Source organism: Procambarus clarkii, chromosome 22 (genome assembly GCF_040958095.1).
Source record: "Procambarus clarkii isolate CNS0578487 chromosome 22, FALCON_Pclarkii_2.0, whole genome shotgun sequence".
Taxonomy (NCBI): Eukaryota; Metazoa; Arthropoda; class Malacostraca; order Decapoda; family Cambaridae; genus Procambarus; species Procambarus clarkii.
The window spans coordinates 14,198,090-14,224,701 of NC_091171.1; the positions used below are offsets into that span (position 1 = coordinate 14,198,090).

The 26,612-nt window shown below is 51.2% G+C and overlaps 2 protein-coding genes across 2 annotated transcripts in view; both read right to left on the reverse strand.

Annotated features, from left to right (window-relative positions):
- The window catches only part of LOC123757143 (uncharacterized), a 344,783-nt gene that overhangs the window by 304,643 nt on the left and 13,528 nt on the right, over positions 1-26,612 (reverse strand). The window lies entirely within an intron of this gene.
- LOC123757152 (collagen alpha-1(I) chain-like) lies at positions 202-4,236 on the reverse strand. The gene has a single exon (XM_045740601.2). The coding sequence runs from the start codon at positions 4,234-4,236 to the stop codon at positions 202-204; it is 4,035 nt and encodes a 1,344-aa protein (XP_045596557.2).

Genomic DNA, 26,612 nt, shown 5'->3' on the forward strand with positions numbered 1-26,612 from the left:
TCAAGGAGGACTTACAGGACCCATCCCTCCTCTTTTCCAGGAGGACTTCCTGGACCCATCCCCCCTCCTCTTTTCCAGGAGGACTTGCTGGACCCATCCCCCCTCCTCTTTTGCAGGAGGACTTGCTGGACCCGTCCCTCCTCTTTTCCAGGAGGACTTGCTGGACCCATCCCTCCTCTTTTCCAGGAGGACTTGCTGGACCTAACCCTCCTCTTTTCCAGGAGGACTTGCTGGACCCATCCCTCCTCTTTTCCAGGAGGACTTGCTGGACCCATCCCTCCTCTTTTCCAGGAGGACTTGCTGGACCCATCCCTCCTCCTCTTTTGCAGGAGGACTTGCTGGACCCATCCCTCCTCCTCTTTTGCAGGAGGACTTGCTGGACCCACCCCTCCTCTTTTCCAGGAGGACTTGCTGGACCCATCCCTCCTCTTTTCCGGGAGGACTTGCTGGACCCATCCCTCCTCTTTTCCAGGAGGACTTGCTGGACCCATCCCTCCTCCTCTTTTCCAGGAGGACTTGCTGGACCCACCCCTCCTCTTTTCCAGGAGGACTTGCTGGACCCTTCCCTCCTCTTTTCCAGGAGGGCTTGCTGGACCCATCCCTCCTCTTTTCCAGGAGGACTTGCTGGACCCAACCCTCCTCTTTTCCAGGAGGACTTGCTGGACCCTTCCCCCCTCCTCTTTTGCAGGAGGACTTGCTGGACCCATCCCTTCTTTTTTCCAGGAGGACTTGCTGGACCCATCCCTCCTCCTCTTTTGCAAAAGGACTTGCTGGACCCACCCCTCCTCTTTTCCAGGAGGACTTGCTGGACCCATTCCTCCTCTTTTCCAAGAGGACTTTCTGGACCCATCCCTCCTCTTTTCCAGGAGGACTTGCTGGACCCATCCCTCCTCTTTTCCAGGAGGACTTGCTGGACCTATCCCTCCTCCTCTTTTCCAGGAGGACTTGCTGGACCCATCCCTCCTCTTTTCCAGGAGGACTTGATGGACCCATCCCTCCTCCTCTTTTCCAAGAGGACTTGCTGGACCCATCCCTCCTCTTTTCCAGGAGGACTTGCTGGACCCATCCCTCCTCTTTTCCGGGAGGACTTGCAGGACCCATCCCTCCTCCTCTTTTCCAGGAGGACTTGCTGGACCCATCCCTCCTCTTTTCCAGGAGGACTTGATGGACCCATCCCTCCTCCTCTTTTCCAGGAGGACTTGCTGGACCCATCCCTCCTCTTTTCCAGAAGGACTTGCTGGACCCATCCCTCCTGTTTTCCAGGAGGACTTCCTGGACCCATCCCCCCTCCTCTTTTGCAGGAGGACTTGCTGGACCCATCCCCCCTCCTCTTTTGCAGGAGGACTTGCTGGACCCATCCCTCCTCTTTTCCAGGAGGACTTGCTGGACCCATCCCTCCTCTTTTCCAGGAGGACTTGCTGGACCCATCCCTCCTCTTTTCCAGGAGGACTTGATGGACCCATCCCTCCTCCTCTTTTCCAGGAGGACTTGCTGGACCCATCCCTCCTCTTTTCCAGGAGGACTTGCTGGACCCATCCCTCCTCTTTTCCGGGAGGACTTGCTGGACCCATCCCTCCTCCTCTTTTGCAGGAGGACTTGCTGGACCCACCCCTCCTCTTTTCCAGGAGGACTTGCTGGACCCATCCCTCCTCTTTTCCAGGAAGACTTGCTGGACCCATCCCTCCTCTTTTCCAGGAGGACTTGCTGGACCCATCCCTCTTCCTCTTTTCCAGGAGGACTTGTTGGACCCACCCCTCCTCTTTTCCAGGAGGACTTGCTGGACCCATCCCTCCTCCTCTTTTGCAGGAGGACTTGCTGGACCCATCCCTCCTCTTTTCCAGGAGGACTTGCTGGACCCATCCCTCCTCTTTTCCAGGAGGACTTGCTGGACCCATCCTCCTCCTCTTTTCCAGGAGGACTTGTTGGACCCACCCCTCCTCTTTTCCAGGAGGACTTGCTGGACCCATCCCTCCTCCTCTTTTGCAGGAGGACTTGCTGGACCCATCCCTCCTCTTTTCCAGGAGGACTTGCTGGACCCATCCCTCCTCTTTTCCAGGAGGACTTGCTGGACCCATCCCTCCTCCTCTTTTCCAGGAGGACTTGTTGGACCCACCCCTCCTCTTTTCCAGGAGGACTTGCTGGACCCATCCCTCCTCCTCTTTTGCAGGAGGACTTGCTGGACCCATCCCTCCTCTTTTCCAGGAGGACTTGCTGGACCCATCCCTCCTCTTTTCCAGGAGGACTTGCTGGACCCATCCCTCCTCTTTTCCAGGAGGACTTGCTGGACCCATCCCTCCTCTTTTCCAGGAGGACTTGATGGACCCATCCCTCCTCCTCTTTTCCAGGAGGACTTGCTGGACCCATCCCTCCTCTTTTCCAGGAGGACTTGCTGGACCCATCCCTCCTCTTTTCCGGGAGGACTTGCTGGACCCATCCCTCCTCCTCTTTTGCAGGAGGACTTGCTGGACCCACCCCTCCTCTTTTCCAGGAGGACTTGCTGGACCCATCCCTCCTCTTTTCCAGGAAGACTTGCTGGACCCATCCCTCCTCTTTTCCAGGAGGACTTGCTGGACCCATCCCTCTTCCTCTTTTCCAGGAGGACTTGTTGGACCCACCCCTCCTCTTTTCCAGGAGGACTTGCTGGACCCATCCCTCCTCCTCTTTTGCAGGAGGACTTGCTGGACCCATCCCTCCTCTTTTCCAGGAGGACTTGCTGGACCCATCCCTCCTCTTTTCCAGGAGGACTTGCTGGACCCATCCTCCTCCTCTTTTCCAGGAGGACTTGTTGGACCCACCCCTCCTCTTTTCCAGGAGGACTTGCTGGACCCATCCCTCCTCCTCTTTTGCAGGAGGACTTGCTGGACCCATCCCTCCTCTTTTCCAGGAGGACTTGCTGGACCCATCCCTCCTCTTTTCCAGGAGGACTTGCTGGACCCATCCCTCCTCCTCTTTTCCAGGAGGACTTGTTGGACCCACCCCTCCTCTTTTCCAGGAGGACTTGCTGGACCCATCCCTCCTCCTCTTTTGCAGGAGGACTTGCTGGACCCATCCCTCCTCTTTTCCAGGAGGACTTGCTGGACCCATCCCTCCTCTTTTCCAGGAGGACTTGCAGGACCCAACCCTCCTCTTTTCCAGGAGGACTTGCTGGACCCATCCCTCCTCCTCTTTTGCAGGAGGACTTGCTGGACCCATCCCTCCTCTTTTCCAGGAGGACTTGCTGGACCCATCCCTCCTCTTTTCCAGGAGGACTTGCTGGACCCATCCCTCCTCCTCTTTTCCAGGAGGACTTGCAGGACCCAACCCTCCTCTTTTCCAGGAGGACTTGCTGGACCCATCCCTCCTCTTTTCCAGGAGGACTTGTTGGACCCACCCCTCCTCTTTTCCAGGAGGACTTGCTGGACCCATCCCTCCTCTTTTCCAGGAGGACTTGCAGGACCCAACCCTCCTCTTTTGCAGGAGGACTTGCTGGACCCATCCCCCCTCCTCTTTTGCAGGAGGACTTGCTGGACCCATCCCCCCTCCTCTTTTGCAGGAGGACTTGCTGGACCCATCCCCCCTCCTCTTTTGCAGGAGGACTTGCTGGACCCATCCCTCCTCTTTTCCAGGATGACTTGCTGGACCCATCCCTCCTCTTTTCCAGGATGACTTGCTGGACCCATCCCTCCTCTTTTCCAGGAGGACTTGCTGGACCCATCCCTCCTCTTTTCCAGGAGGACTTGCTGGACCCATCCCTCCTCTTTTCCAGGAGGACTTGCTGGACCCATCCCTCCTCTTTTCCAGGAGGACTTGCTGGACCCATCCCCCCTCCTCTTTTGCAGGAGGACTTGCTGGACCCATCCCTCCTCTTTTCCAGGAGGACTTGCTGGACCCATCCCTCCTCTTTTCCAGGAGGACTTGCTGGACCCATCCCTCCTCTTTTCCCAGAGGACTTGCTGGACCCATCCCTCCTCTTTTCCAGGAGGACTTGCTGGACCCATCCCTCCTCTTTTCCAGGAGGACTTGCTGGACCCATCCCTCCTCTTTTCCAGGAGGACTTGCTGGACCCATCCCTCCTCTTTTCCAGGAGGACTTGCTGGACCCATCCCTCCTCTTTTCCCAGAGGACTTGCTGGACCCATCCCTCCTCTTTTCCAGGAGGACTTGCTGGACCCATCCCTCCTCTTTTCCCAGAGGACTTGCTGGACCCATCCCTCCTCTTTAACTTGCTATGATGAGAACTGGTCATATTAATTCTCATCTTCCTCTCCAACTTCCCAAGGCCAGAAATGGATGAAATTATATTATTTTTCTTTTAATATTCCAAGAAAAGCATTTGTTTAACTCTGGCGCTGATTTTTAATGTTCAGGAGGAATAATTGGAACGTCCAGTCGTCCACGTCCACCTCCTGGAACGTCCAGTCGTCCACGTCCACCTCCTGGAACGTCCAGTCGTCTTCGTGGACGTCCAGTCGTCCACGTCCGCCTCCTGGAACGTCCAGTCGTCCACTTCCACCTCCTGGAGGTGGAAGTGTGTTGGATCACTGTACGTGGGTTGTAGGGGGTGTTGGATCACTGTACGGGGGTTGTGGGGGTGATGGATCACTGTACGGGGGTTATGGGGGTGTTGAATCACTGTACGGGGGTTGTGGGGGTGATGGATCACTGTACGGGGGTTGTGGGTGTGTTGGATCACAATACGTGGGTTGTGGGGGTGATGGATCACTGTACGGGGGGTTGTGGGGGTGTTGGATCACTGTATGGGGGGTTGTGGGGGTGGTGGATCACTGTACGGGGGGTTGTGGGGGTGATGGATCACTGTACGGGGGTTGTGAGGGTGATGGATCACTGTACGGGGGGTTGTGGCGGTGATGGATCACTGTACGGGGGGTTGTGGGGGTGATGGATCACTGTACGGGGTCTGTGAGGGTGATGGATCACTGTACGGGGGGTTGTGGGGGTGTTGGATCACTGTACGTGGGTTGTGGGGGGTGTTGGATCACTGTACGGGGGTTGTGGGGGTGATGGATCACTGTACGTGGGTTGTGGGGGTGATGGATCACTATACGGGGGTTGTGTGGGTGATGGATCACTGTACGTCGGTTGTGGGGGTGTTGGATCACTGTACGGGGGTTGTGGGGTTGATGGATCACTGTACGGGGGGTTGTGGGGGTGATGGATCACTGTACGGGGGTTGTGGGGGTGATGGATCACTGTACGGGGGGTTGTGGGGGTGATGGATCACTGTACGGGGGTTGTGGGGGTGTTGGATCACTGAACGGGGGTTGTGGGGGTGTTGGATCACTGTACGGGGGTTGTGGGGGTGTTGGATCACAGTAAGGGGGTTGTGGGGTATTGGATCACTGTACGGGGGTTGTGGGGGTGATGGATCACTGTAAGGGGGTTGTGGGTGTGTTGGATCACTGTACTGGGGGTTGTGGGGGTGATGGATCACTGTACGGGGTTGTGGGGGTGATGGATCACTGTACGGGGGTTGTGGGGGTGTTGGATCACTGTACGGGGGTTGTGGGGGTGATGGATCACTGTACGGGGGGTTATCGGGGTGTTTGATTACTGTACGGGGGGTTGTGGGGGTGTTGGATCACTGTACGGGGGGTTGTGGGGGTGTTGGATCCCTGTACGGGGGTTGTGGGGGTGATGGAGCACTGTACGGGGGGTTGTGGGGGTGGTGGATCACTGTACGGGGGTTGTGGTTGTGATGGATCACTGTACGGGGGTTGTGGTTGTGATGGATCACTGTACGGGGGTTGTGGGGGTGATGGATCACTGTATGGGGGTTGTGGGGGTGATGGATCACTGTACGAGGGTTGTGGGGGTGATGGATCACTGTACGGGGGTTGTGGGGGTGATGGATCACTGTACTGGGGTTGTGGGGGTGATGGATCACTGTACTGGGGTTGTGGGGGTGATGGATCACTGTACTGGGGTTGTGGGGGTGATGGATCACCGTACGGGGGTTGTGGATGTGAGGGTACGGGGTGGAGGGGAGGGTGGACACGGAGGAAGGTGATGGAATGATCAACTGGTAAGGTTGGTGTTAGCAGGTGTGGAGGACACCTTGGTGGCCGCTGTGGACTCATGGGCTCACAGTTGTGGCGCCAGCACCCTTCACTTCTCTCTACCATTACTAAACTCACCCATTTACAAATTTACAAAGTTACATATATATATATATATATATATATATATATATGGTTCTGTTCGTTTTATAGAATCCGACAAAATAAAGCTAAAATCTAATATGAACATTCATAGACGTAGTATATCACATATATATATACTATACTAGGCCTGTGATAGTGTGTATTAGGACTAGGATGGTTAGGTCAATCCACGTTGCATGTTCGTGGACGTTTCAATTAGTGTCTAAACACGAACATGGGCTGATGTACGTATAAGAGTCAATATCTGTTTGTTTCTCCAAGTTGGAGGGTCGACGTGTGAGGCCATCTTCACCCAACTTTGCAGGGTAAATGTTCTGATGTATGGGACGGACATAGGCTGGTTGGGGTCAACAGATTCCAAGAGGGAACAACAGGCCATGTACGTACTGACCCACTTCCCCACCCCGCCACAACTCATGGTGTCACTGCCTGCCACACTCTCAAAGCCGAAGAGACACTTTTATAATTATTTGATATTTCACATCCGTAAGCCCACTGGCGGTCCACCCACATGCCAGTGGGAACTACTGTATTATTTTAATAAGAGACAGACAGATAGTTGGTGAATATACAGAGACAGAATGTGAAAGAGAGACAGACTAGAGACAAATTTGCGAGAGAAACTGGATCGATCAGGACAAAAAAAGGGACAGGAAGACAGTTAGAAAAACCACAGAGATGGACAACAACACAGAGAGACAGAGGCAGGCACATAGACAGAGGCAGGCACATAGACAGAGGCAGCCACAGAGACAGCGACAGCCACAGAGACAGAGGCAGCCACAGAGACAGAGGCAGCCACAGAGACAGAGGCAGGCACAGAGACAGGCAGCCACAGAGACAGCGACAGCCACAGAGACAAAGGCAGCCACAGAGACAGAGGCAGGCACAGAGACAGAGGCAGCCACAGAGACAGAGGCAGCCACAGAGACAGAGGACGCCACAGAGACAGCGACAGCCACAGAGACAGCGACAGCCACAGAGACAGAGGCAGCCACAGAGACAGAGGCAGCCACAGAGACAGAGGCAGGCACAGAGACAGGCAGCCACAGAGACAGCGACAGCCACAGAGACAGAGGCAGCCACAGAGACAGAGGCAGGCACAGAGACAGAGGCAGCCACAGAGACAGAGGACGCCACAGAGACAGCGACAGCCACAGAGACAGCGACAGCCACAGAGACAGAGGCAGCCACAGAGACAGAGGCAGCCACAGAGACAGAGGCAGGCACAGAGACAGAGGCAGTCACAGAGACAGAGGCAGCCACAGAGACAGAGGACGCCACAGAGACAGCAACAGCCACAGAGACAGCGACAGCCACAGAGACAGAGGCAGGCACAGAGACAGAGGCAGGCACAGAGACAGAGGCAGCCACAGAGACAGAGGCAGCCACAGAGACAGAGGCAGGCACATAGACAGAGGCAGCCACAGAGACAGAGGCAGCCACAGAGACAGAGGCAGGCACATAGACAGAGGCAGCCACAGAGACAGAGGCAGCCACAGAGACAGAGGCAGGCACATAGACAGAGGCAGCCACAGAGACAGAGGCAGCCACAGAGACAGAGGCAGGCACATAGACAGAGGCAGCCACAGAGACAGAGGCAGCCACAGAGACAGAGGCAGGCACAGAGACAGAGGCAGGCACAGAGACAGAGGCAGCCACAGAGACAGAGGCAGGCACAGAGACAGAGGCAGCCACAGAGACAGAGGCAGCCACAGAGACAGAGGCAGGCACAGACACAGAGGCAGCCACAGAGACAGAGGCAGCCACAGAGACAGAGGCAGCCACAGACACAGAGGCAGCCACAGAGACAGAGGCAGGCACAGAGACAGAGGCAGGCACAGAGACAGAGGCAGCCACAGAGACAGAGGCAGCCACAGAGACAGAGGCAGCCACAGAGACAGAGGACGCCACAGAGACAGGCAGCCACAGAGACAGAGGCAGGCACAGAGACAGGCAGCCACAGAGACAGAGGCAGGCACAGAGACAGAGGACGCCACAGAGACAGGCAGCCACAGAGACAGGCAGCCACAGAGACAGAGGACGCCACAGAGACAGGCAGCCACAGAGACAGAGGCAGCCACAGAGACAGGCAGCCACAGAGACAGGCAGCCACAGAGACAGAGGACGCCACAGAGACAGGCAGCCACAGAGACAGAGGCAGGCACAGAGACAGGCAGCCACAGAGACAGGCAGCCACAGAGACAGAGGCAGGCACAGAGACAGAGGCAGCCACAGAGACAGGCAGCCACAGAGACAGAGGACGCCACAGAGACAGGCAGCCACAGAGACAGAGGCAGGCACAGAGACAGGCAGCCACAGAGACAGGCAGCCACAGAGACAGAGGCAGGCACAGAGACAGGCAGCCACAGAGACAGGCAGCCACAGAGACAGGCAGCCACAGAGACAGAGGCAGGCACAGAGACAGGCAGCCACAGAGACAGGCAGCCACAGAGACAGAGGCAGGCACAGAGACAGGCAGCCACAGAGACAGAGGACGCCACAGAGACAGGCAGCCACAGAGACAGAGGCAGGCACAGAGACAGGCAGCCACAGAGACAGAGGACGCCACAGAGACAGGCAGCCACAGAGACAGGCAGCCACAGAGACAGAGGCAGGCACAGAGACAGGCAGCCACAGAGACAGAGGACGCCACAGAGACAGGCAGCCACAGAGACAGGCAGCCACAGAGACAGGCAGCCACAGAGACAGGCAGCCACAGAGACAGAGGCAGGCACAGAGACAGGCAGCCACAGAGACAGGCAGCCACAGAGACAGAGGCAGGCACAGAGACAGGCAGCCACAGAGACAGGCAGCCACAGAGACAGAGGCAGGCACAGAGACAGGCAGGCACAGAGACAGGCAGCCACAGAGACAGAGGCAGGCACAGAGACAGGCAGGCACAGAGACAGGCAGCCACAGAGACAGAGGCAGGCACAGAGACAGAGGACGCCACAGAGACAGGCAGCCACAGAGACAGGCAGCCACAGAGACAGAGGCAGGCACAGAGACAGGCAGCCACAGAGACAGGCAGCCACAGAGACAGAGGCAGGCACAGAGACAGAGGACGCCACAGAGACAGGCAGCCACAGAGACAGAGGCAGGCACAGAGACAGGCAGCCACAGAGACAGGCAGCCACAGAGACAGAGGCAGGCACAGAGACAGGCAGGCACAGAGACAGGCAGCCACAGAGACAGAGGCAGGCACAGAGACAGGCAGCCACAGAGACAGAGGCAGGCACAGAGACAGGCAGCCACAGAGACAGAGGCAGGCACAGACACAGAGGCAGCCACAGAGACAGAGGCAGGCACAGAGACAGGCAGCCACAGAGACAGAGGCAGCCACAGAGACAGAGGCAGCCACAGAGACAGAGGACGCCACAGAGACAGGCAGCCACACACAGATATGGTGTGTGACAGTTTCTTATTTAGGGGATTAACGTTGTCATCCTACGCTGGAAGCGTTCTAGTGAATTTATATCCATTCTACAGTACGGCGACCAAAACTGAACTGCATAATCTAAATGGGGCCTAACCAGAGCAAGATATAGCTGAAGAACAACACCAGGTGACTTATTACTAACGATACGATTAATAAATCCCAGTGTCCTATTTGCCTTATTACGAACATTTATGCATTAAATACAGAAATCACAATCGCGTGATGCATCAAATGAACAAATCCACAAGGGCCGTGACGAGGATTCGAACTTACGTCCGAGAGCATCCCAGATGCTACCTTAATCGACTGAGCTACGACATGGTCAAAAAGAGTTGAAACCAGAAGTTCTACTGAACTTACTTGGATCCTGCAGCCTCTCCAAGACACAAACCAGGGTTTTAAGGCAACGTCTGGGGTGCTCTCGGACGTAGGTTCGAATCCTCGTCACGGCCCTTTTGGATTTTTAAATTTATATGCATTAATTTTTGGGTTTAAATTCTTACTAGTCATAACTCAGATCTATTTCGCAATCCGACTTCTCAATCTCAACACCATCTAGCTCGTATCTTGTAACTCTATCGTCATTATCTAGCCTCAAAACCTTACATTTGTCAGCATTAAACTGCATCTGCCAATCTTTTGACCATTTCACAACCCTATTTAGATCGTCTTGAAGAAATAGTGAGTCTTTTTCCGTGTTTATTTCCCTAAAAAATAAAGGGGTAAGGTAGGGAGAGGGGGGAAGGGGAGAGGTGAGAGAAGAGGGAGATTGGTAGAGAGGGTGGAGAAGGGAGAAGAACATAGAGAAGTGTTCAACAAGTGAAATAGTTGGACACATAACCCGAATGCACCCGGGCAAGGTGTTGGATGAAGTGACCAATTCTTTCCCTTACTTTTGTAGTGTGTTGGCAGTGACGTCACTGCCCTAAACGCCATGCCTAATACGATCACCTGAGCTCCAGAGAATTGGTACAACCAGGTAATGTAGAAAATTGGTACAACCAGGTAATGTAGAAAATTGGTACAACCAGGTAATGTAGAAAATTGGTACAACCAGGTAATGTAGAAAATTGGTACAACCAGGTAATGTAGAAAGTTGGTACAACCAGGTAATGTAGAAAATTGGTACAACCAGGTAATGTAGAAAATTGGTACAACCAGGTAATGTAGAAAATTGGTACAACCAGGTAATGAAAAACATTGGTACAACCAGGTAATGTAGAACATTGGTACAGCCAGATAATGAAGAACATTGGTACAACCAGGTAATGTAGAACATTGGTACAGCCAGATAATGAAGAACATTGGTACAACCAGGTAATGTAGAACATTGGTACAGCCAGATAATGAAGAACATTGGTACAACCAGGTAATGAAGAACATTGGTACAACCAGGTAATGAAGAACATTGGTACAACCAGGTAATGAAGAACATTGGTACAACCAGGTAATGAAGAACATTGGTACAACCAGGTAATGAAGAACATTGGTACAACCAGGTAATGAAGAACATTGGTACAACCAGGTAATGTAGAACATTGGTACAACCAGATAATGAAGAACATTGGTACAACCAGGTAATGTAGAACATTGGTACAACCAGGTAATGTAGAACATTGGTACAGCCAGATAATGAAGAACATTGGTACAACCAGGTAATGTAGAACATTGGTACAACCAGGTAATGTAGAACATTGGTACAACCAGGTAATGTAGAACATTGATACAACCAGGTAATGTAGAACATTGGTACAACCAGGTAATGTAGAACATTGGTACAACCAGGTAATGTAGAACATTGGTACAACCAGGTAATGTAGAACATTGGTACAACCAGGTAATGTAGAACATTGGTACAAGCAGGTAATGTAGAACATTGGTACAACCAGGTAATGTAGAACATTGGTACAACCAGGTAATGTAGAACATTGGTACAACCAGGTAATGTAGAACATTGGTACAAGCAGGTAATGTAGAACATTGGTACAACCAGGTAATGTAGAACATTGGTACAAGCAGGTAATGTAGAACATTGGTACAACCAGGTAATGTAGAACATTGGTACAACCAGGTAATGTAGAACATTGGTACAACCAGGTAATGTAGAACATTGGTACAAGCAGGTAATGTAGAACATTGGTACAAGCAGGTAATGTAGAACCTTGGTACAAGCAGATGACAGAATGGCGAGGTCCAAGTGCTAGCAGCTCCATCCACTAAGAAACAAATCCATATAAATAAAAATGCAAATGTTTGTTTGTTCAAAATCGCTAATCCCTGAAAGGTCTTCAATGATTGCTTTGAAATTTTCACACAATGTTCCATTCGCATCCAAGCGGGTTTTTATATACCTACTATATAGATGCCACACCTGCGACAGGTAAAAACATGCTTTTTTTTAAACAGCGCCATCTGTTGCACGAAATACAACACACGCTATACTAAATATGTTACGATTTCATTTCAATTTTCCGATTGCATTGATAAATGGAATTTTCATAGATTTCGATTTATTTTCATTTTGATTTAATTATTTGAGTGACATTGCATTAGAATTGAGCTGTGTTATTTACCATACCGTTTATTTCGTAAGTTTAAGTATGGATGACCAATCCATCTTCGACTCAAGTCCATTACATCCAGCAGTCGACCCCACAGACGCATTCATAATTGTTTACATGCTGTTCATTCAAAACAAGAATTTTCTCAAATATAAATTAATATTATAATATATTAGCATATTGTGCATATATATAGGCATAGGTTAGGTTAGGTGTTCAGGTTCTGTTGGTGATTATTTGTATTTGTAGTACGTGGGTGAAGCATTTACAGCGTTGTGGTTTGAACAAAATTCGTCAGCGAAGCACTTGTTCTGGAAGTGTTCGTACGTCATCAGTTGTGAGTCGTGTGTAAACCGTTTTTCATTCATAAATAGCTGGGGGTTTGGCTGGTGCATGGAATCACTTCTTTGTTTGGAGGATGGGTTGTAGATGCCACACCTGTGACAGGTAAAAACATGTTTTTTTTTTTTAAACAGCGCCATCTGTTGCACGTAAGAGCAGCACACGCTATACTAAATATGTTACGATTCCATTGCAATGTTTCCTATTACATTGATAAATTGAATTTTCATGGATTTCAATTTATTTTCACTTTGATTTAATTATTTTGTGTGACATTGTGTTGGAATTGAGCTGTGTTGTTTACCATACCATTCATTTCGTGAGTATTGTCGGAAAACCTGACACCATTTACTAATATTAAATACAATAAGCATATAATACTGCTGCTGTTGTATACACAAGTTAACCCATAGAAAAATGTAACCTGTAGTGGAATTTTCCGCCAATAGAAAACGGGATATCATTGCCACATAGTGTTATAAATTCACCAGCTATTCTGTTGGGAATTATTCTTAATACAGCAGCCTTTGGACTTTTTATATCATAAAAAATCTCATTTGAATTAACTTAGTTATCAGTATTAAAATAGATTAAATGTGACCTTTCTACAACTTATTGACATCTGGACAAAGAGCCAGGGCGTCAGTGGTGAGGGAGGTCAGCCATTGTTGTTAGACCGACTCACTGGAGCGAGTTCAGCTCCTATAACTCTCCCTTTGGACGAAGTGTTATGGAGATCAAAATTAGTGTTTCTTCCATCATCAACACGCAGTCAACGTCTAAACAAGGGAAGTGTCTTACCGAAACCCATTTTCTTATCTAGTCATTTTCTGGCCAGTTAATGTTAGATAGATATAAGGCGAACCGCTTAGCACGAGAGACAACAACTCAGCTCAGGTAATTACTCCTTGGTCCTTATCTTATATAATATACACATCCTTGCCCGATGGCAGAGTTGTTGGTCTTCTGTTCTTGGTAACAAACTGCGTACTCTTAAGAGTTGTGTGTGTCCCAGTGGCCTTCCTCCTGCCACCGTAACCGGCGGTGGGAAACGGCTCTGGCTAGGTTACGTATTGGCCATACCCGTTTAACTCACGGTCACTTAATGGAGTGCCGCCCTGCTCCTTATTATCCAAATTGCATTGTCCCTCTTACGGTCGTGCTTATCCTTGTTGAATGTCCTGACTTCCAGGACGAGCGTGTGTCTTGTTTTCCGACTGTCCCCCGAGGTCGCTTGTCCCTCGATAGAATTCTTAGCGACTCAGATACTTTTGATATCGTTCGCCTTATGCGTTTTTGTTCTCGTATTGGCATCCTTGGTGATATTTAGCGCCCTCTGATTATCCCGCACATTTGATGGTGCTACATAGCCTTCTCGGTTTGGTCCCTTCTAATGATAATTACTTACTTATATAATATACAGTATTTTCTCTGATATAGCTGTCATATATAGGATTCCGGCTTTGCAGCATGTGACCCTTTGTCAGGTGTAGAAGAGGTAGCAAGAATTAATCTTGGTACATCAGTACATGGTGGATGATGGTAGCCTCTCAACTAAGACTAAGGACTAAGGTCTCTCAACTGTTAGACTAAGCCTACCATACAATAAGATAAGGCCTCTAAATTATCATTACTAATATATGTAGTTTAATACTGTAGTTTGATTGGCTGCATATATATAAATTTATTATAAACCCCCCTAATGTGTAAAGAGTCTATTTGTGAGAATATTGCAGAAATACAGTCTGCTAAACACCATACAAGTTGCTATCTAAATATATAAATTAATGTAAATATAAACACTATAAATTCATATAAATTAAATAAATATAAATCTTACGAGTCGGTTCCCCACAATTATAGTTTATTTTTCATTTTTTCATTGTTTTTCATTTAATTTTGTTTAACTGTTTTTCTCATATTTCAGTGATGGAAACATCAAATCATTTGATGTTCCCAATTTTTTGATGGAACATCAGATCATTTGGGAATGTATCGGACGAGGGAGTGGGGAATGGTGGGGAGGACTGGGAGACAGGAAAAGGTTGCTGTGGCTCAGCAACGCGTGGCCGGTACAGCTAGTAGTAAATAAAAGTAGTAAATTCACATACACACATGACTTATACAAGCTGCTGAATTGATCCAAGAAATGGCTTCTAGAGTTCAGCAGTTACCTTCACAGATAATGAAGAACATCAAAAGTTGACATCTTCCTCAAGGTTATTCCGAACATATTTTCCCAATACTTCAGGAATGTTTGTGCTTGTTCACTGTCTTCATAAAGTTCATTTGCTGAGGCGTGTGTGGGGTGTGGTGTGTGTGGTGGGGTGAGCTGAGTGTGGGGTGTGGTGTGTGTGGTGGTGTGAGCTGAGTGTGGGGTGTGGTGTGTGTGGTGGGGTGAGCTGAGTGTGGTGTGTGGTGGTGTGAGCTGAGTGTGGTGGTGTGAGCTGAGTGTGGTGTGTGGTGGTGTGAGCTGAGTGTGGTGGTGTGAGCTGAGTGTGGTGTGTGGTGTGTGTGGTGGTGTGAGCTGAGTGTGGTGTGTGGTGTGTGGTGGGGTGAGCTGAGTGTGGTGTGTGGTGTGTGTGGTGGTGTGAGCTGAGTGTGGTGTGTGGTGGTGTGAGCTGAGAGTGGTGTGTGGTGTGTGTGGTGGTGTGAGCTGAGTGTGGTGTGTGGTGTGTGTGGTGGTGTGAGCTGAGTGTGGTGTGTGGTGGGGTGAGCTGAGTGTGGTGTGTGGTGGTGTGAGCTGAGTGTGGTGTGTGGTGGTGTGAGCTGAGTGTGGTGTGTGGTGGTGTGAGCTGAGTGTGGTGTGTGGTGGTGTGAGCTGAGAGTGGTGTGTGGTGGTGTGAGCTGAGTGTGGTGTGTGGTGTGTGGTGGTGTGAGCTGAGTGTGGTGTGTGGTGGTGTGAGCTGAGTGTGGTGTGTGGTGGTGTGAGCTGAGTGTGGTGTGTGGTGGTGTGAGCTGAGTGTGGTGTGTGGTGGTGTGAGCTGAGTGTGGTGTGTGGTGGTGTGAGCTGAGTGTGGTGTGTGGTGGTGTGAGCTGAGTGTGGTGTGTGGTGGTGTGAGCTGAGAGTGATGTGTGGTGTGTGTGGTGGTGTGAGCTGAGTGTGGTGTGTGGTGTGTGTGGTGGTGTGAGCTGAGTGTGGTGTGTGGTGGTGTGAGCTGAGTGTGGGGTGTGGTGTGTGTGGTGGTGTGAGCTGAGTGTGGTGTGTGGTGTGTGTGGTGGTGTGTGCTGAGTGTCGTGTGTGGTGAGTGTGGTGGTGTGAGCTGAGTGTGGTGTGTGTGGTGGGGTGAGCTGAGTGTGGTGTGTGGTGTGTGTGGTGGGGTGAGCTGAGTGTGGTGTGTGGTGGTGTGAGCTGAGTGTGGTGTGTGGTGGTGTGAGCTGAGAGTGGTGTGTGGTGTGTGAGCTGAGTGTGGTGTGTGTGGTGATGTGAGCTGAGTGTGGTGTGTGGTGTGTGTGGTGGGGTGAGCTGAGTGTGGGGTGTGGTGGTGTGAGCTGAGAGTGGTGTGTGGTGTGTGTGGTGGTGTGAGCTGAGTGTGGTGTGTGGTGTGTGTGGTGGTGTGAGCTGAGTGTGGTGTGTGGTGGTGTGAGCTGAGTGTGGTGTGTGGTGTGTGTGGTGGTGTGAGCTGAGTGTGGTGTGTGGTGTGTGTGGTGGTGTGAGCTGAGTGTGGGGTGTGGTGTGTGTGGTGGTGTGAGCTGAGTGTGGTGTGTGGTGTGTGTGGTGGTGTGAGCTGAGTGTGGTGTGTGGTGTGTGTGGTGGTGTGAGCTGAGTGTGGTGTGTGTGGTGGTGTGAGCTGAGTGTGGGGTGTGGTGTGTGTGGTGGTGTGAGCTGAGTGTGGTGTGTGGTGGTGTGAGCTGAGTGTGGGGTGTGGTGTGTGTGGTGGTGTGAGCTGAGTGTGGGGTGTGGTGTGTGTGTGGTGGTGTGAGCTGAGTGTGGTGTGTGGTGGTGTGAGCTGAGTGTGGGGTGTGGTGTGTGTGTGGTGGTGTGAGCTGAGTGTGGTGTGTGGTGGTGTGAGCTGAGTGTGGGGTGTGGTGTGTGTGTGGTGGTGTGAGCTGAGTGTGGGGTGTGGTGTGTGTGGTGGTGTGAGCTGAGTGTGGGGTGTGGTGTGTGTGGTGGTGTGAGCTGAGTGTGGTGTGTGGTGTGTGTGGTGGTGTGAGCTGAGTGTGAGGTGTGGTGTGTGTGGTGGTGTGAGCTGAGTGTGGTGTGTGGTGTGTGTGGTGGTGTGAGCTGAGTGTGGTGTGTGGTGTGTGTGGTGGTGTGAGCTGAGTGTGGTGTGTGGTGTGTGGTGTGTGTGGTGGTGTGAGCTGAGTGTGGTGTGTGGTGGTGTGAGCTGAGTGTGGGGTGTGGTCTGTGTGGTGGTGTGAGCTGAGTGTGGTGTGTGGTTGTGTGAGCTGAGTGTGGTGTGTTGTGTGTGGTGGTGTGAGCTGAGTGTGGTGTGTGGTGTGTGTGGTGGTGTGAGCTGAGTGTGGTGTGTGGTGGTGTGAGCTGAGTGTGGTGTGTTGTGTGTGGTGGTGTGAGCTGAGTGTGGTGTGTGTTGTGTGTGGTGGTGTGAGCTGAGTGTGGTGTGTGGTGTGTGTGGTGGTGTGAGCTGAGTGTGGGGTGTGGTGTGTGTGGTGGTGTGAGCTGAGTGTGGGGTGTGGTGGTGTGAGCTGAGTGTGGTGTGTGGTGGTGTGAGCTGAGTGTGGTGTGTTGTGTGTGGTGGTGTGAGCTGAGTGTGGTGTGTGGTGTGTGTGGTGGTGTGAGCTGAGTGTGGTGTGTGGTGTGTGTGGTGGTGTGAGCTGAGTGTGGTGTGTGGTGTGTGTGGTGGTGTGAGCTGAGTGTGGTGTGTGGCGGTGTGAGCTGAGTGTGGTGTGTGGTGGTGTGAGCTGAGTGTGGTGTGTGGTGGTGTGAGCTGAGTGTGGTGTGTGTGGTGGTGTGAGCTGAGTGTGGTGTGTGGTGTGTGTGGTGGTGTGAGCTGAGTGTGGTGTGTGGTGGTGTGAGCTGAGTGTGGTGTGTGGTGGTGTGAGCTGAGTGTGGTGTGTGGTGTGTGTGGTGGTGTGAGCTGAGTGTGGTGTGTGGTGGGGTGAGCTGAGTGTGGTGTGTGTGTGGTGGTGTGAGCTGAGTGTGGTGTGTGGTGTGTGTGGTGGTGTGAGCTGAGTGTGGTGTGTGGTGTGTGTGGTGGTGTGAGCTGAGTGTGGTGTGTGGTGTGTGTGGTGGTGTGAGCTGAGTGTGGTGTGTGTGGTGGTGTGAGCTGAGTGTGGGGTGTGGTGTGTGTGGTGGTGTGAGCTGAGTGTGGTGTGTGGTGGTGTGAGCTGAGTGTGGGGTGTGGTGTGTGTGGTGGTGTGAGCTGAGTGTGGGGTGTGGTGTGTGTGTGGTGGTGTGAGCTGAGTGTGGTGTGTGGTGGTGTGAGCTGAGTGTGGGGTGTGGTGTGTGTGTGGTGGTGTGAGCTGAGTGTGGTGTGTGGTGGTGTGAGCTGAGTGTGGGGTGTGGTGTGTGTGTGGTGGTGTGAGCTGAGTGTGGGGTGTGGTGTGTGTGGTGGTGTGAGCTGAGTGTGGTGTGTGGTGTGTGTGGTGGTGTGAGCTGAGTGTGAGGTGTGGTGTGTGTGGTGGTGTGAGCTGAGTGTGGTGTGTGGTGTGTGTGGTGGTGTGAGCTGAGTGTGGTGTGTGGTGTGTGTGGTGGTGTGAGCTGAGTGTGGTGTGTGGTGTGTGGTGTGTGTGGTGGTGTGAGCTGAGTGTGGTGTGTGGTGGTGTGAGCTGAGTGTGGGGTGTGGTCTGTGTGGTGGTGTGAGCTGAGTGTGGTGTGTGGTTGTGTGAGCTGAGTGTGGTGTGTTGTGTGTGGTGGTGTGAGCTGAGTGTGGTGTGTGGTGTGTGTGGTGGTGTGAGCTGAGTGTGGTGTGTGGTGGTGTGAGCTGAGTGTGGTGTGTTGTGTGTGGTGGTGTGAGCTGAGTGTGGTGTGTGTTGTGTGTGGTGGTGTGAGCTGAGTGTGGTGTGTGGTGTGTGTGGTGGTGTGAGCTGAGTGTGGGGTGTGGTGTGTGTGGTGGTGTGAGCTGAGTGTGGGGTGTGGTGTGTGGTGGTGTGAGCTGAGTGTGGTGTGTGGTGGTGTGAGCTGAGTGTGGTGTGTTGTGTGTGGTGGTGTGAGCTGAGTGTGGTGTGTGGTGTGTGTGGTGGTGTGAGCTGAGTGTGGTGTGTGGTGTGTGTGGTGGTGTGAGCTGAGTGTGGTGTGTGGTGTGTGTGGTGGTGTGAGCTGAGTGTGGTGTGTGGCGGTGTGAGCTGAGTGTGGTGTGTGGTGGTGTGAGCTGAGTGTGGTGTGTGGTGGTGTGAGCTGAGTGTGGTGTGTGTGGTGGTGTGAGCTGAGTGTGGTGTGTGGTGTGTGTGGTGGTGTGAGCTGAGTGTGGTGTGTGGTGGTGTGAGCTGAGTGTGGTGTGTGGTGGTGTGAGCTGAGTGTGGTGTGTGGTGTGTGTGGTGGTGTGAGCTGAGTGTGGTGTGTGGTGGGGTGAGCTGAGTGTGGTGTGTGTGTGGTGGTGTGAGCTGAGTGTGGTGTGTGGTGTGTGTGGTGGTGTGAGCTGAGTGTGGTGTGTGGTGTGTGGTGGGGTGAGCTGAGTGTGGTGTGTGGTGTGTGTGGTGGTGTGAGCTGAGTGTGGTGTGTGGTGTGTGGTGGGGTGAGCTGAGTGTGGGGTGTGGTGTGTGTGGTGGTGTGAGCTGAGTGTGAGGTGTGGTGTGTGTGGTGGTGTGAGCTGAGTGTGGGGTGTGGTGTGTGTGGTGGGGTGAGCTGAGTGTGAGGTGTGGTGTGTGTGGTGGGGTGAGCTGAGTGTGGGGTGTGGTGTGTGTGGTGGTGTGAGCTGAGTGTGGTGTGTGGGGTGTGTGGTGGTGTGAGCTGAGTGTGGGGTGTGGTGTGTGTGGTGGGGTGAGCTGAGTGTGAGGTGTGGTGTGTGTGGTGGTGTGAGCTGAGTGTGGTGTGTGGTGGGGTGAGCTGAGTGTGGTGTGTGGTGGGGTGAGCTGAGTGTGAGGTGTGGTGTGTGTGGTGGTGTGAGCTGAGTGTGGTGTGTGGTGGTGTGAGCTGAGAGTGAGGTGAGGTGTGTGTGGTGGTGTGAGCTGAGTGTGGTGTGTGGTGGGGTGAGCTGAGTGTGAGGTGTGGTGTGTGTGGTGGTGTGAGCTGAGTGTGGTGTGTGGTGGGGTGAGCTGAGTGTGGTGTGTGGTGGTGTGAGCTGAGTGTGGTGTGTGGTGGTGTGAGCTGAGTGTGATGTGTGGTGTGTGTGGTGGTGTGAGCTGAGTGTGGTGTGTGGTGGTGTGAGCTGAGTGTGATGTGTGGTGTGTGTGGTGGTGTGAGCTGAGAGTGAGGTGAGGTGTGCGTGATCAGGGTGCTGTCATCTGTTTAGCTTATTAGATCATCCCATTTTCTGGCGTATTCCGTTTGGCGTAAATCTTGCAGCTCATCTTTGAGTTCCCTCTGCAATCGTTTGCGTTCGTCTGTCCATCCGATGTGTGTTAAAAGTTGTAGCAGACTGTTATGTCTGTGTTGTAACAATATTACTTGTTATGTTCAGTGTTGTGAGTTCAAAAGATGCTTGAGGGGGGCGGGGGGGGGGGGGTATTATGTGAGGAGCTGTGGGGAGGTGCCTTCCATACATGCTTTATGATGTTCACCATTTAGTTCTGTGTTTATGAGAGACGTTTCCTTGCCTCTGAAATCTGTTAGAATAATTTCATTTACACCCCTTCCTCACACACCCTCCCTCCTTCCACCTCCCTCCTTCCACCTCCCTCCCGGCACCTCCCTCCCACTCCTCCTGCAGGGAGGGAGCCCACACTGTGGGAACTAGCTTCGCCATCAACAAAACCCCGACTACGGTTTTGTTAAGTGATTTTCACTAATTTTCCTTACATGTTTATGTATTTTCCAGTTAATTTCTTGCATCTTGCCTCCCCTCCCCCCCCCCACACACACACACACTACTCTTGCCTCCTCCCACACACTACTCTTGCCTCCCCTCCCCCCCCCCCCACACACACACACTACTCTTGCCTCCTCCCACACACTACTCTTGCCTCCCCTCCCCCCCCCACACACACTACTCTTGCCTCCTCCCACACACTACTCTTGCCTCCCCTCCCCCCCCCACACACACTACTCTTGCCTCCTCCCACACACTACTCTTGCCTCCCCTCCCCCCCCCACACACACTACTCTTGCCTCCTCCCACACACTACTCTTGCCTCCCCTCCCCCCCCCACACACACTACTCTTGCCTCCTCCCACACACTACTCTTGCCTCCCCTCCCCCCCCCCACACACACTACTCTTGCCTCCTCCCACACACTACTCTTGCCTCCCCTCCCCCCCCCACACACACTACTCTTGCCTCCTCCCACACACTACTCTTGCCTCCCCTCCCCCCCCCCCCCACACACTACTCTTGCCTCCCCCTCCCCCACACACACACACACACTGTGGTGTGGGGAAAGTTCCCCCACAACCTACCCAAAAACGGCTGCATGTTTTCCTTGTGTGAAGTTTCGTAAATTCTATAAATAAAAAATATCAGAAAAAATGAGAAAACAAAAAACAATTCATGACAATTATTTTATATGACGAGCCAACGATCCGGATTTCATCGTATCATCGATGGAATCTGGATTTTTTATATAAATCCGAAATTGGAGGAAAAATCCGATCGGAAGATTTAGTCCGGATTTTCACGAAATTCAATATTTCATTGTATGAATTTTTCTGGGATTTAATGCACATGTCGGAATATGTGTCTGTCTGTCGGTCCGAGGGTTGCGGCCAGACGATGGGGAGTTAACCTTACCCTCCTTTGCACAGTGACTGCCTGGAGGTGCGTGCCCAACAGTGTCCGGTCAGGGTGGCCAGTATTCAGGAGGGAACAACAGTGCTAACACCACCATGATACTGGCCCTCGGCTACGCCTGGCTTAATATTTTCAAAACAATGATTAAATATAATCCATTATTGACAGATCTTGGTAAATTAACATAAAATGTTGTGCTATTTATACTCTGGCCGGAGCGCTATGAAACTTCAACACGAGGGGGCCTCGTAGCCTGGTGGATAAGGGGCCTCGTAGCCTGGTGGATAGCGCGCAGGAGTCGTAATTCTGTGGCGCGGGTTCGATTCCCGCACGAGGCAGAAACAAATGGGCAAAGTTTCTTTCACCCTGAATGTCCCTGTTACCTAGCAGTAAATAGGTACCTGGGAGTTAGTCAGCTGTCACGGGCTGCTTCCTGGGGGTGGAGGCCTGGTCGAGGAGCGGGCCGCGGGGACACTAAAAGCCCCGAAATCATCTCAAGATAACCTCAAGATAACCGTCCCCCCTGCCCTGTGCCCCAAGCCCCCCTCCCCTCGTCACCTTCACAGCTAACGACAACTATTTAAAAAAAATTGTATATTTCATTAGTGTCCAAGACAGTGGCAGTGCTCCTATAGTGTTATTACTGATAGTGTCCAAGACAGTGGCAGTGCTCCTATAGTGTTATTACTGATAGTGTCCAAGACAGTGGCAGTGCTCCTATAGTGTTATTACTGATAGTGTCCAAGAGAGGAAATCGAGGAAGACAAGAGAGAGAGAGAGAGAGAGTGTATTCACCTAGTTGTGCTTGCGGGGTTTAACCTCTGTCTCTTTCGGCCCGCCTCTCAACTGTCAATCAATCAACTGGTTTTTTCACACACACACCGGCCAGTGTCCCTAACCTGCATACCATGCAAGCTGATGGAGAAGATTGTGCGAAAAAAGTTAGTGGAACATCTGGAGCGAAAGAATTTTGTAACACAGCATCAACATGGGTTCAGGGATGGCAAGTACTGCCTCACAGGATTAATTGAATTCCAAGACCAGGCAACAAAAATAAGGCAAGAAAGAGAGGGGTGAGCAGACTGCATATTTTTGGATTGCCAGAAAGCCTTTGACACAGTACCACACAAGAGGCTAGTACAAAAGCTGGAGATGCAGGCAGGCTTGAAAAGGAAGGTACTCAGTACCTAAGAAACAAAAGATAACGAGTCACTGTGAGGGGTGAGGTCTCAGATTGGCGAGATGACACCAGTGGAGTCCCACAGGGTTCAGTCCTTGGACTTATACTGTTTCTGATATATGTAAATGATCTCCCAGAGGGTATAGACTCGTTCCTCTCAATGTTTGCCGACGATGCAAACATCATCAGCAAACATCGTCATCTTATGTTTCAATCCTCACGAGGAGGATTGAAACAGAGGATGATAGTAGGAGGCTACAAGATGACCTAGACAGACTGAATGAATGGGCCAACAAATGACTACTAAAGTTCAACCCGAGTAAATGCAAGGTCATGAAACTAGGTGGAAACAGGAGGCCAGACACAGGACACCGAATGGCAAATTAAGTCCTTTATGAAACGAACAGAGAAAAAGATTTAGGAGTTGATATCACACCAAACCTGTCTCCTGAAGCCCACATAAAGAGAATAACGTCTGCGGCATATGCGAGGCTGGCTAACATCAGAACGGCGTTCAGGAACCTGTGTAAGGAATCATTCAGAATCTTGTACACCACATATGTAAGACCAATCCTGGAGTATGCGGCCCCAGCATGGAGCCCGTACCTTGTCAAGCACAAGACGAAGCTGGAAAAAGTCCAAAGGTATGCCACTAGACTAGTCCCAGAACTAAGAGGCATGAGTTACGAGGAAAGGTTGCGGGAAATGCACCTTACGACACTGGAAGACAGAAGAGTAAGGGGGGACACGATCACAACCTACAAAATCCTCAGGGGAATCGACCGAGTAAAGAAGGATAAACTATTCAACCCTGGTGGTACGCGAACAAGGGGACACAGGTGGAAACTGAGTACCCACATGATCCACATGGACGTTAGAAGGAACTTTTTAGTGTCAGAGTAGTTAACGGATGGAATGCATTAGGCAGTGATGTGGTGGAGGCTGACTCCATACACAGTTTCAAATGTAGATATGATAGAGCCCAGTAGGCTCAGGAACCTGTACACCAGTTGATTGACAGTTGAGAGGCGGGACCAAAGAGCCAAAGCTCAACCCCCGCAAGTACAAATAGGTGAGTACACACACACACGCACACACACACACACACACACACACACACATTAACACTCAGAGCAGCAGTCCATAGCAGCTGTCTAACTCCCAGGTACATATTTACTGCTAGGTAACGGGCTAGGTAAAAGGGGCATCAGGGTGAAAGAAACTCTGCCCATTGTTTCTCGCCGGCGCCAAGAATCGAACCACGGACCACAGGATTGCGTGACAAGCGTGCTGTCCACTCTGCCACCGGCCCTGTGTGCGTGTGTGTGTGTGTGTGTGTGTGTGTGTGTGTGTGTGTGTGTGTGTGTGTGTGTGTGTGTGTGTGTGTGTGTGTGTGTGTGTGTGTGTGTATTCACCTAGTTGTGTTTGCTTGGCTTGAGCTTTGCTCTTTCGGCCCGCCTCTCAACTGTCAATCAACTGTTTACTAAATACTTTATTTTTCTCTCCACACCACACACACACACACCCCAGGAAGCAGCCCGTGACAGCTGACTTACTCCCAGGTACCTATTTACTGCTAGGTAACTGGGGCATTCAGGGTGAAAGAGACTTTGCCCATTTGTTTCTGCCTGGTGCGGGAATCGTACCCGCGCCACAGAATTACGAGCCCTGCGCGCTATCCACCAGGCTACCAGGCCCCCTGTGTGTGTGTGTGTGTGTGTGTGTGTGTGTGTGTGTGTGTGTGTGTGTGTGTGTGTGTACTCACCTAGTTGTGCTTGCGGGGGTTGAGCTTTGGCTCTTTGGTCCCGCCTCTCAACCGTCAATCAATTGGCGTACAGATTCCTGAGCCTACTGGGCTCTATCATATCTACATTTGAAACTGTGTATGGAGTCAGCCTCCACCACATCACTTCCTAGTGCATTTCATTTACTAACTACTCTGACACTGAAAAAGTTCTTTCTAATGTCTCTGTGGCTCATTTGGGTACTCAGCTTCCACCTGTGTCCCCTTGTTCGCGTCCCTCCAGTGTTGAATAGTTCATCCTTGTTTACCCGGTCGATTCCCCTGAGGATTTTGTAGGTTGTGATCATGTCCCCCCTTACTCTTCTGTCTTCCAGTGTCGTAAGGTGCATTTCCCGCAGCCTTTCCGCATAACTCATGCCTCTTAGTTCTGGGACTAGTCTAGTAGCATACCTTTGGACTTTTTCCAGCTTCGTCTTGTGCTTGACAAGGTACGGGCTCCATGCTGGGGCTGCATACTCCAGGATTGGTCTTACATATGTGGTGTACAAGATTCTGAATGATTCCTTACACAGGTTCCTGAACGCCATTCTGATGTTAGCCAGCCTCGCATATGTCGCAGACGTTATTCTCTTTATGTGGGCTTCAGGAGACAGGTTTGGTGTGATATCAACTCCTAAATCTTTCTCTCTGTCTGTTTCATTAAGTACTTCATCTCCTATTCTGTATCCTGTGTCTGGCCTCCTGTTTCCACTGCCTAGTTTCATAACTTTGCATTTACTCGGGTTGAACTTCAACAGCCATTTGTTGGACCATTCACTCAGTCTATCTAGGTCATCTTGTAGCCTCCTACTATCATCCTCTGTTTCAATCCTCCTCATAATTTTTGCATCGTCGGCAAACATTGAGAGGAACGAATCTATACCCTCTGGGAGATCATTTACATATCCCAGAAACAGTATAGGTCCAAGGACTGACCCCTGCGGGACTCCACTTGTAACGTCTCGCCAATCTGAGACCTCACCCCTCACACAGACTCGTTGTCTCCTGTTGCTTAGGTACTCCTCTATCCACCGGAATACCTTCCCTTTCACTCCAGCCTGCATCTACAACTTTCGCACTAGCCTCCTGTGTGGCACTGTATCAAAGGCTTTCTGACAATCCAAAATATGCAGTCTGCCCACCCTTCTCTTTCTTGCCTTATTTTTGTTGCCTGGTCGTAGAATTCAAGTAACCCTGTGAGGCAGGACCTGCCATCCCTGAACCCATGTTGATGCTGTGTTACAAAGTTCCTTCGCTCCAGATGCTCCACTAGTTTTTTTCGCACAATCTTCTCCGTCAGCTTGCATGGTATGCAGGTTAGGGACACTGGCCTGTAGTTCAGTGCCTCCTGTCTATCCCCTTTCTTGTATATCGGGACTACGTTAGCTGCTTTCCAAATATCTGGCAGTTCCCCTGTTGCCAGTGATTTGTTATACACTATAGAGAGTGGTAGGCACAGTTCTCTTGCTCCTTCCTTTAGAACCCAAGGGGAGATTCCATCTGGGCCTATAGCCTTTGTCACATCCAACTCTAGTAAACACTTCCTTACTTCACCGCTGGTAATCTCAAAGTCTTCCAGTGGTTCCTGGTTAGCTATTCCCTCTCTTACCGCTGGAATTTCTCCTTGCTCTAAGGAGAAGACCTCCTGGAATTTCTTATTCAACTCCTCACACACTTCCTTGTCATTTGTAGTGAATCCTTCCGCCCCTATCCTTAATTTCGTAACCTGTTCCTTTACTGTTGTGTTTCTACTGATATGGCTATGCAACAATTTAGGCTGAATCTTTGCCTTGCTTGCGATGTCATTTTCGTATTGTCTTTCTGCCTCTCTTCTCATCCTGACATATTCATTCCTGGCATTCTGGTATCTTTCTCTGCTCTCCAGTGTTCTGTTATTCCTATAGTTTCTCCATGCCCTTTTACTTTGCTGCTTAGCTAGCCTACATCTCTGATTAAACCATGGGTTTCTCATTTTCATTTCTCTGTTTTCCTTTTGGACTGGGACAAACTTGTTTGCTGCGTCCTTGCACTTCTGTGTGATGTAATCCATCATATCTTGGGCCGTCTTTCCCCTGAGCTCTGTTTCCCATGCTATATCTGTTAGGAATTTTCTTATCCCCTCATGGTTTTCCTATGAGGGAAGTTTCCCCTCATAGTTTCCCTATTGTGTGTTTACTAGTTGTGTTTTTACGGGGGTTGAGCTTTGCTCTTTCGGCCCGCCTCTCAACTGTCAATCAACTGTTTACTAACTACTTTTTTTTTTCTTTTTTTTTTCCACACCACACACACACACACCCCAGGAAGCAGCCCGTGACAGCTGACTAACTCCCAGGTACCTATTTACTGCTAGGTAACAGG

Excerpts from the sequence above, each read along its gene's own strand:
- LOC123757152 (XM_045740601.2), bottom strand. The coding sequence starts at position 4,236 with ATGAGAATTAATATGACCAGTTCTCATCATAGCAAGTTAAAGAGGAGG.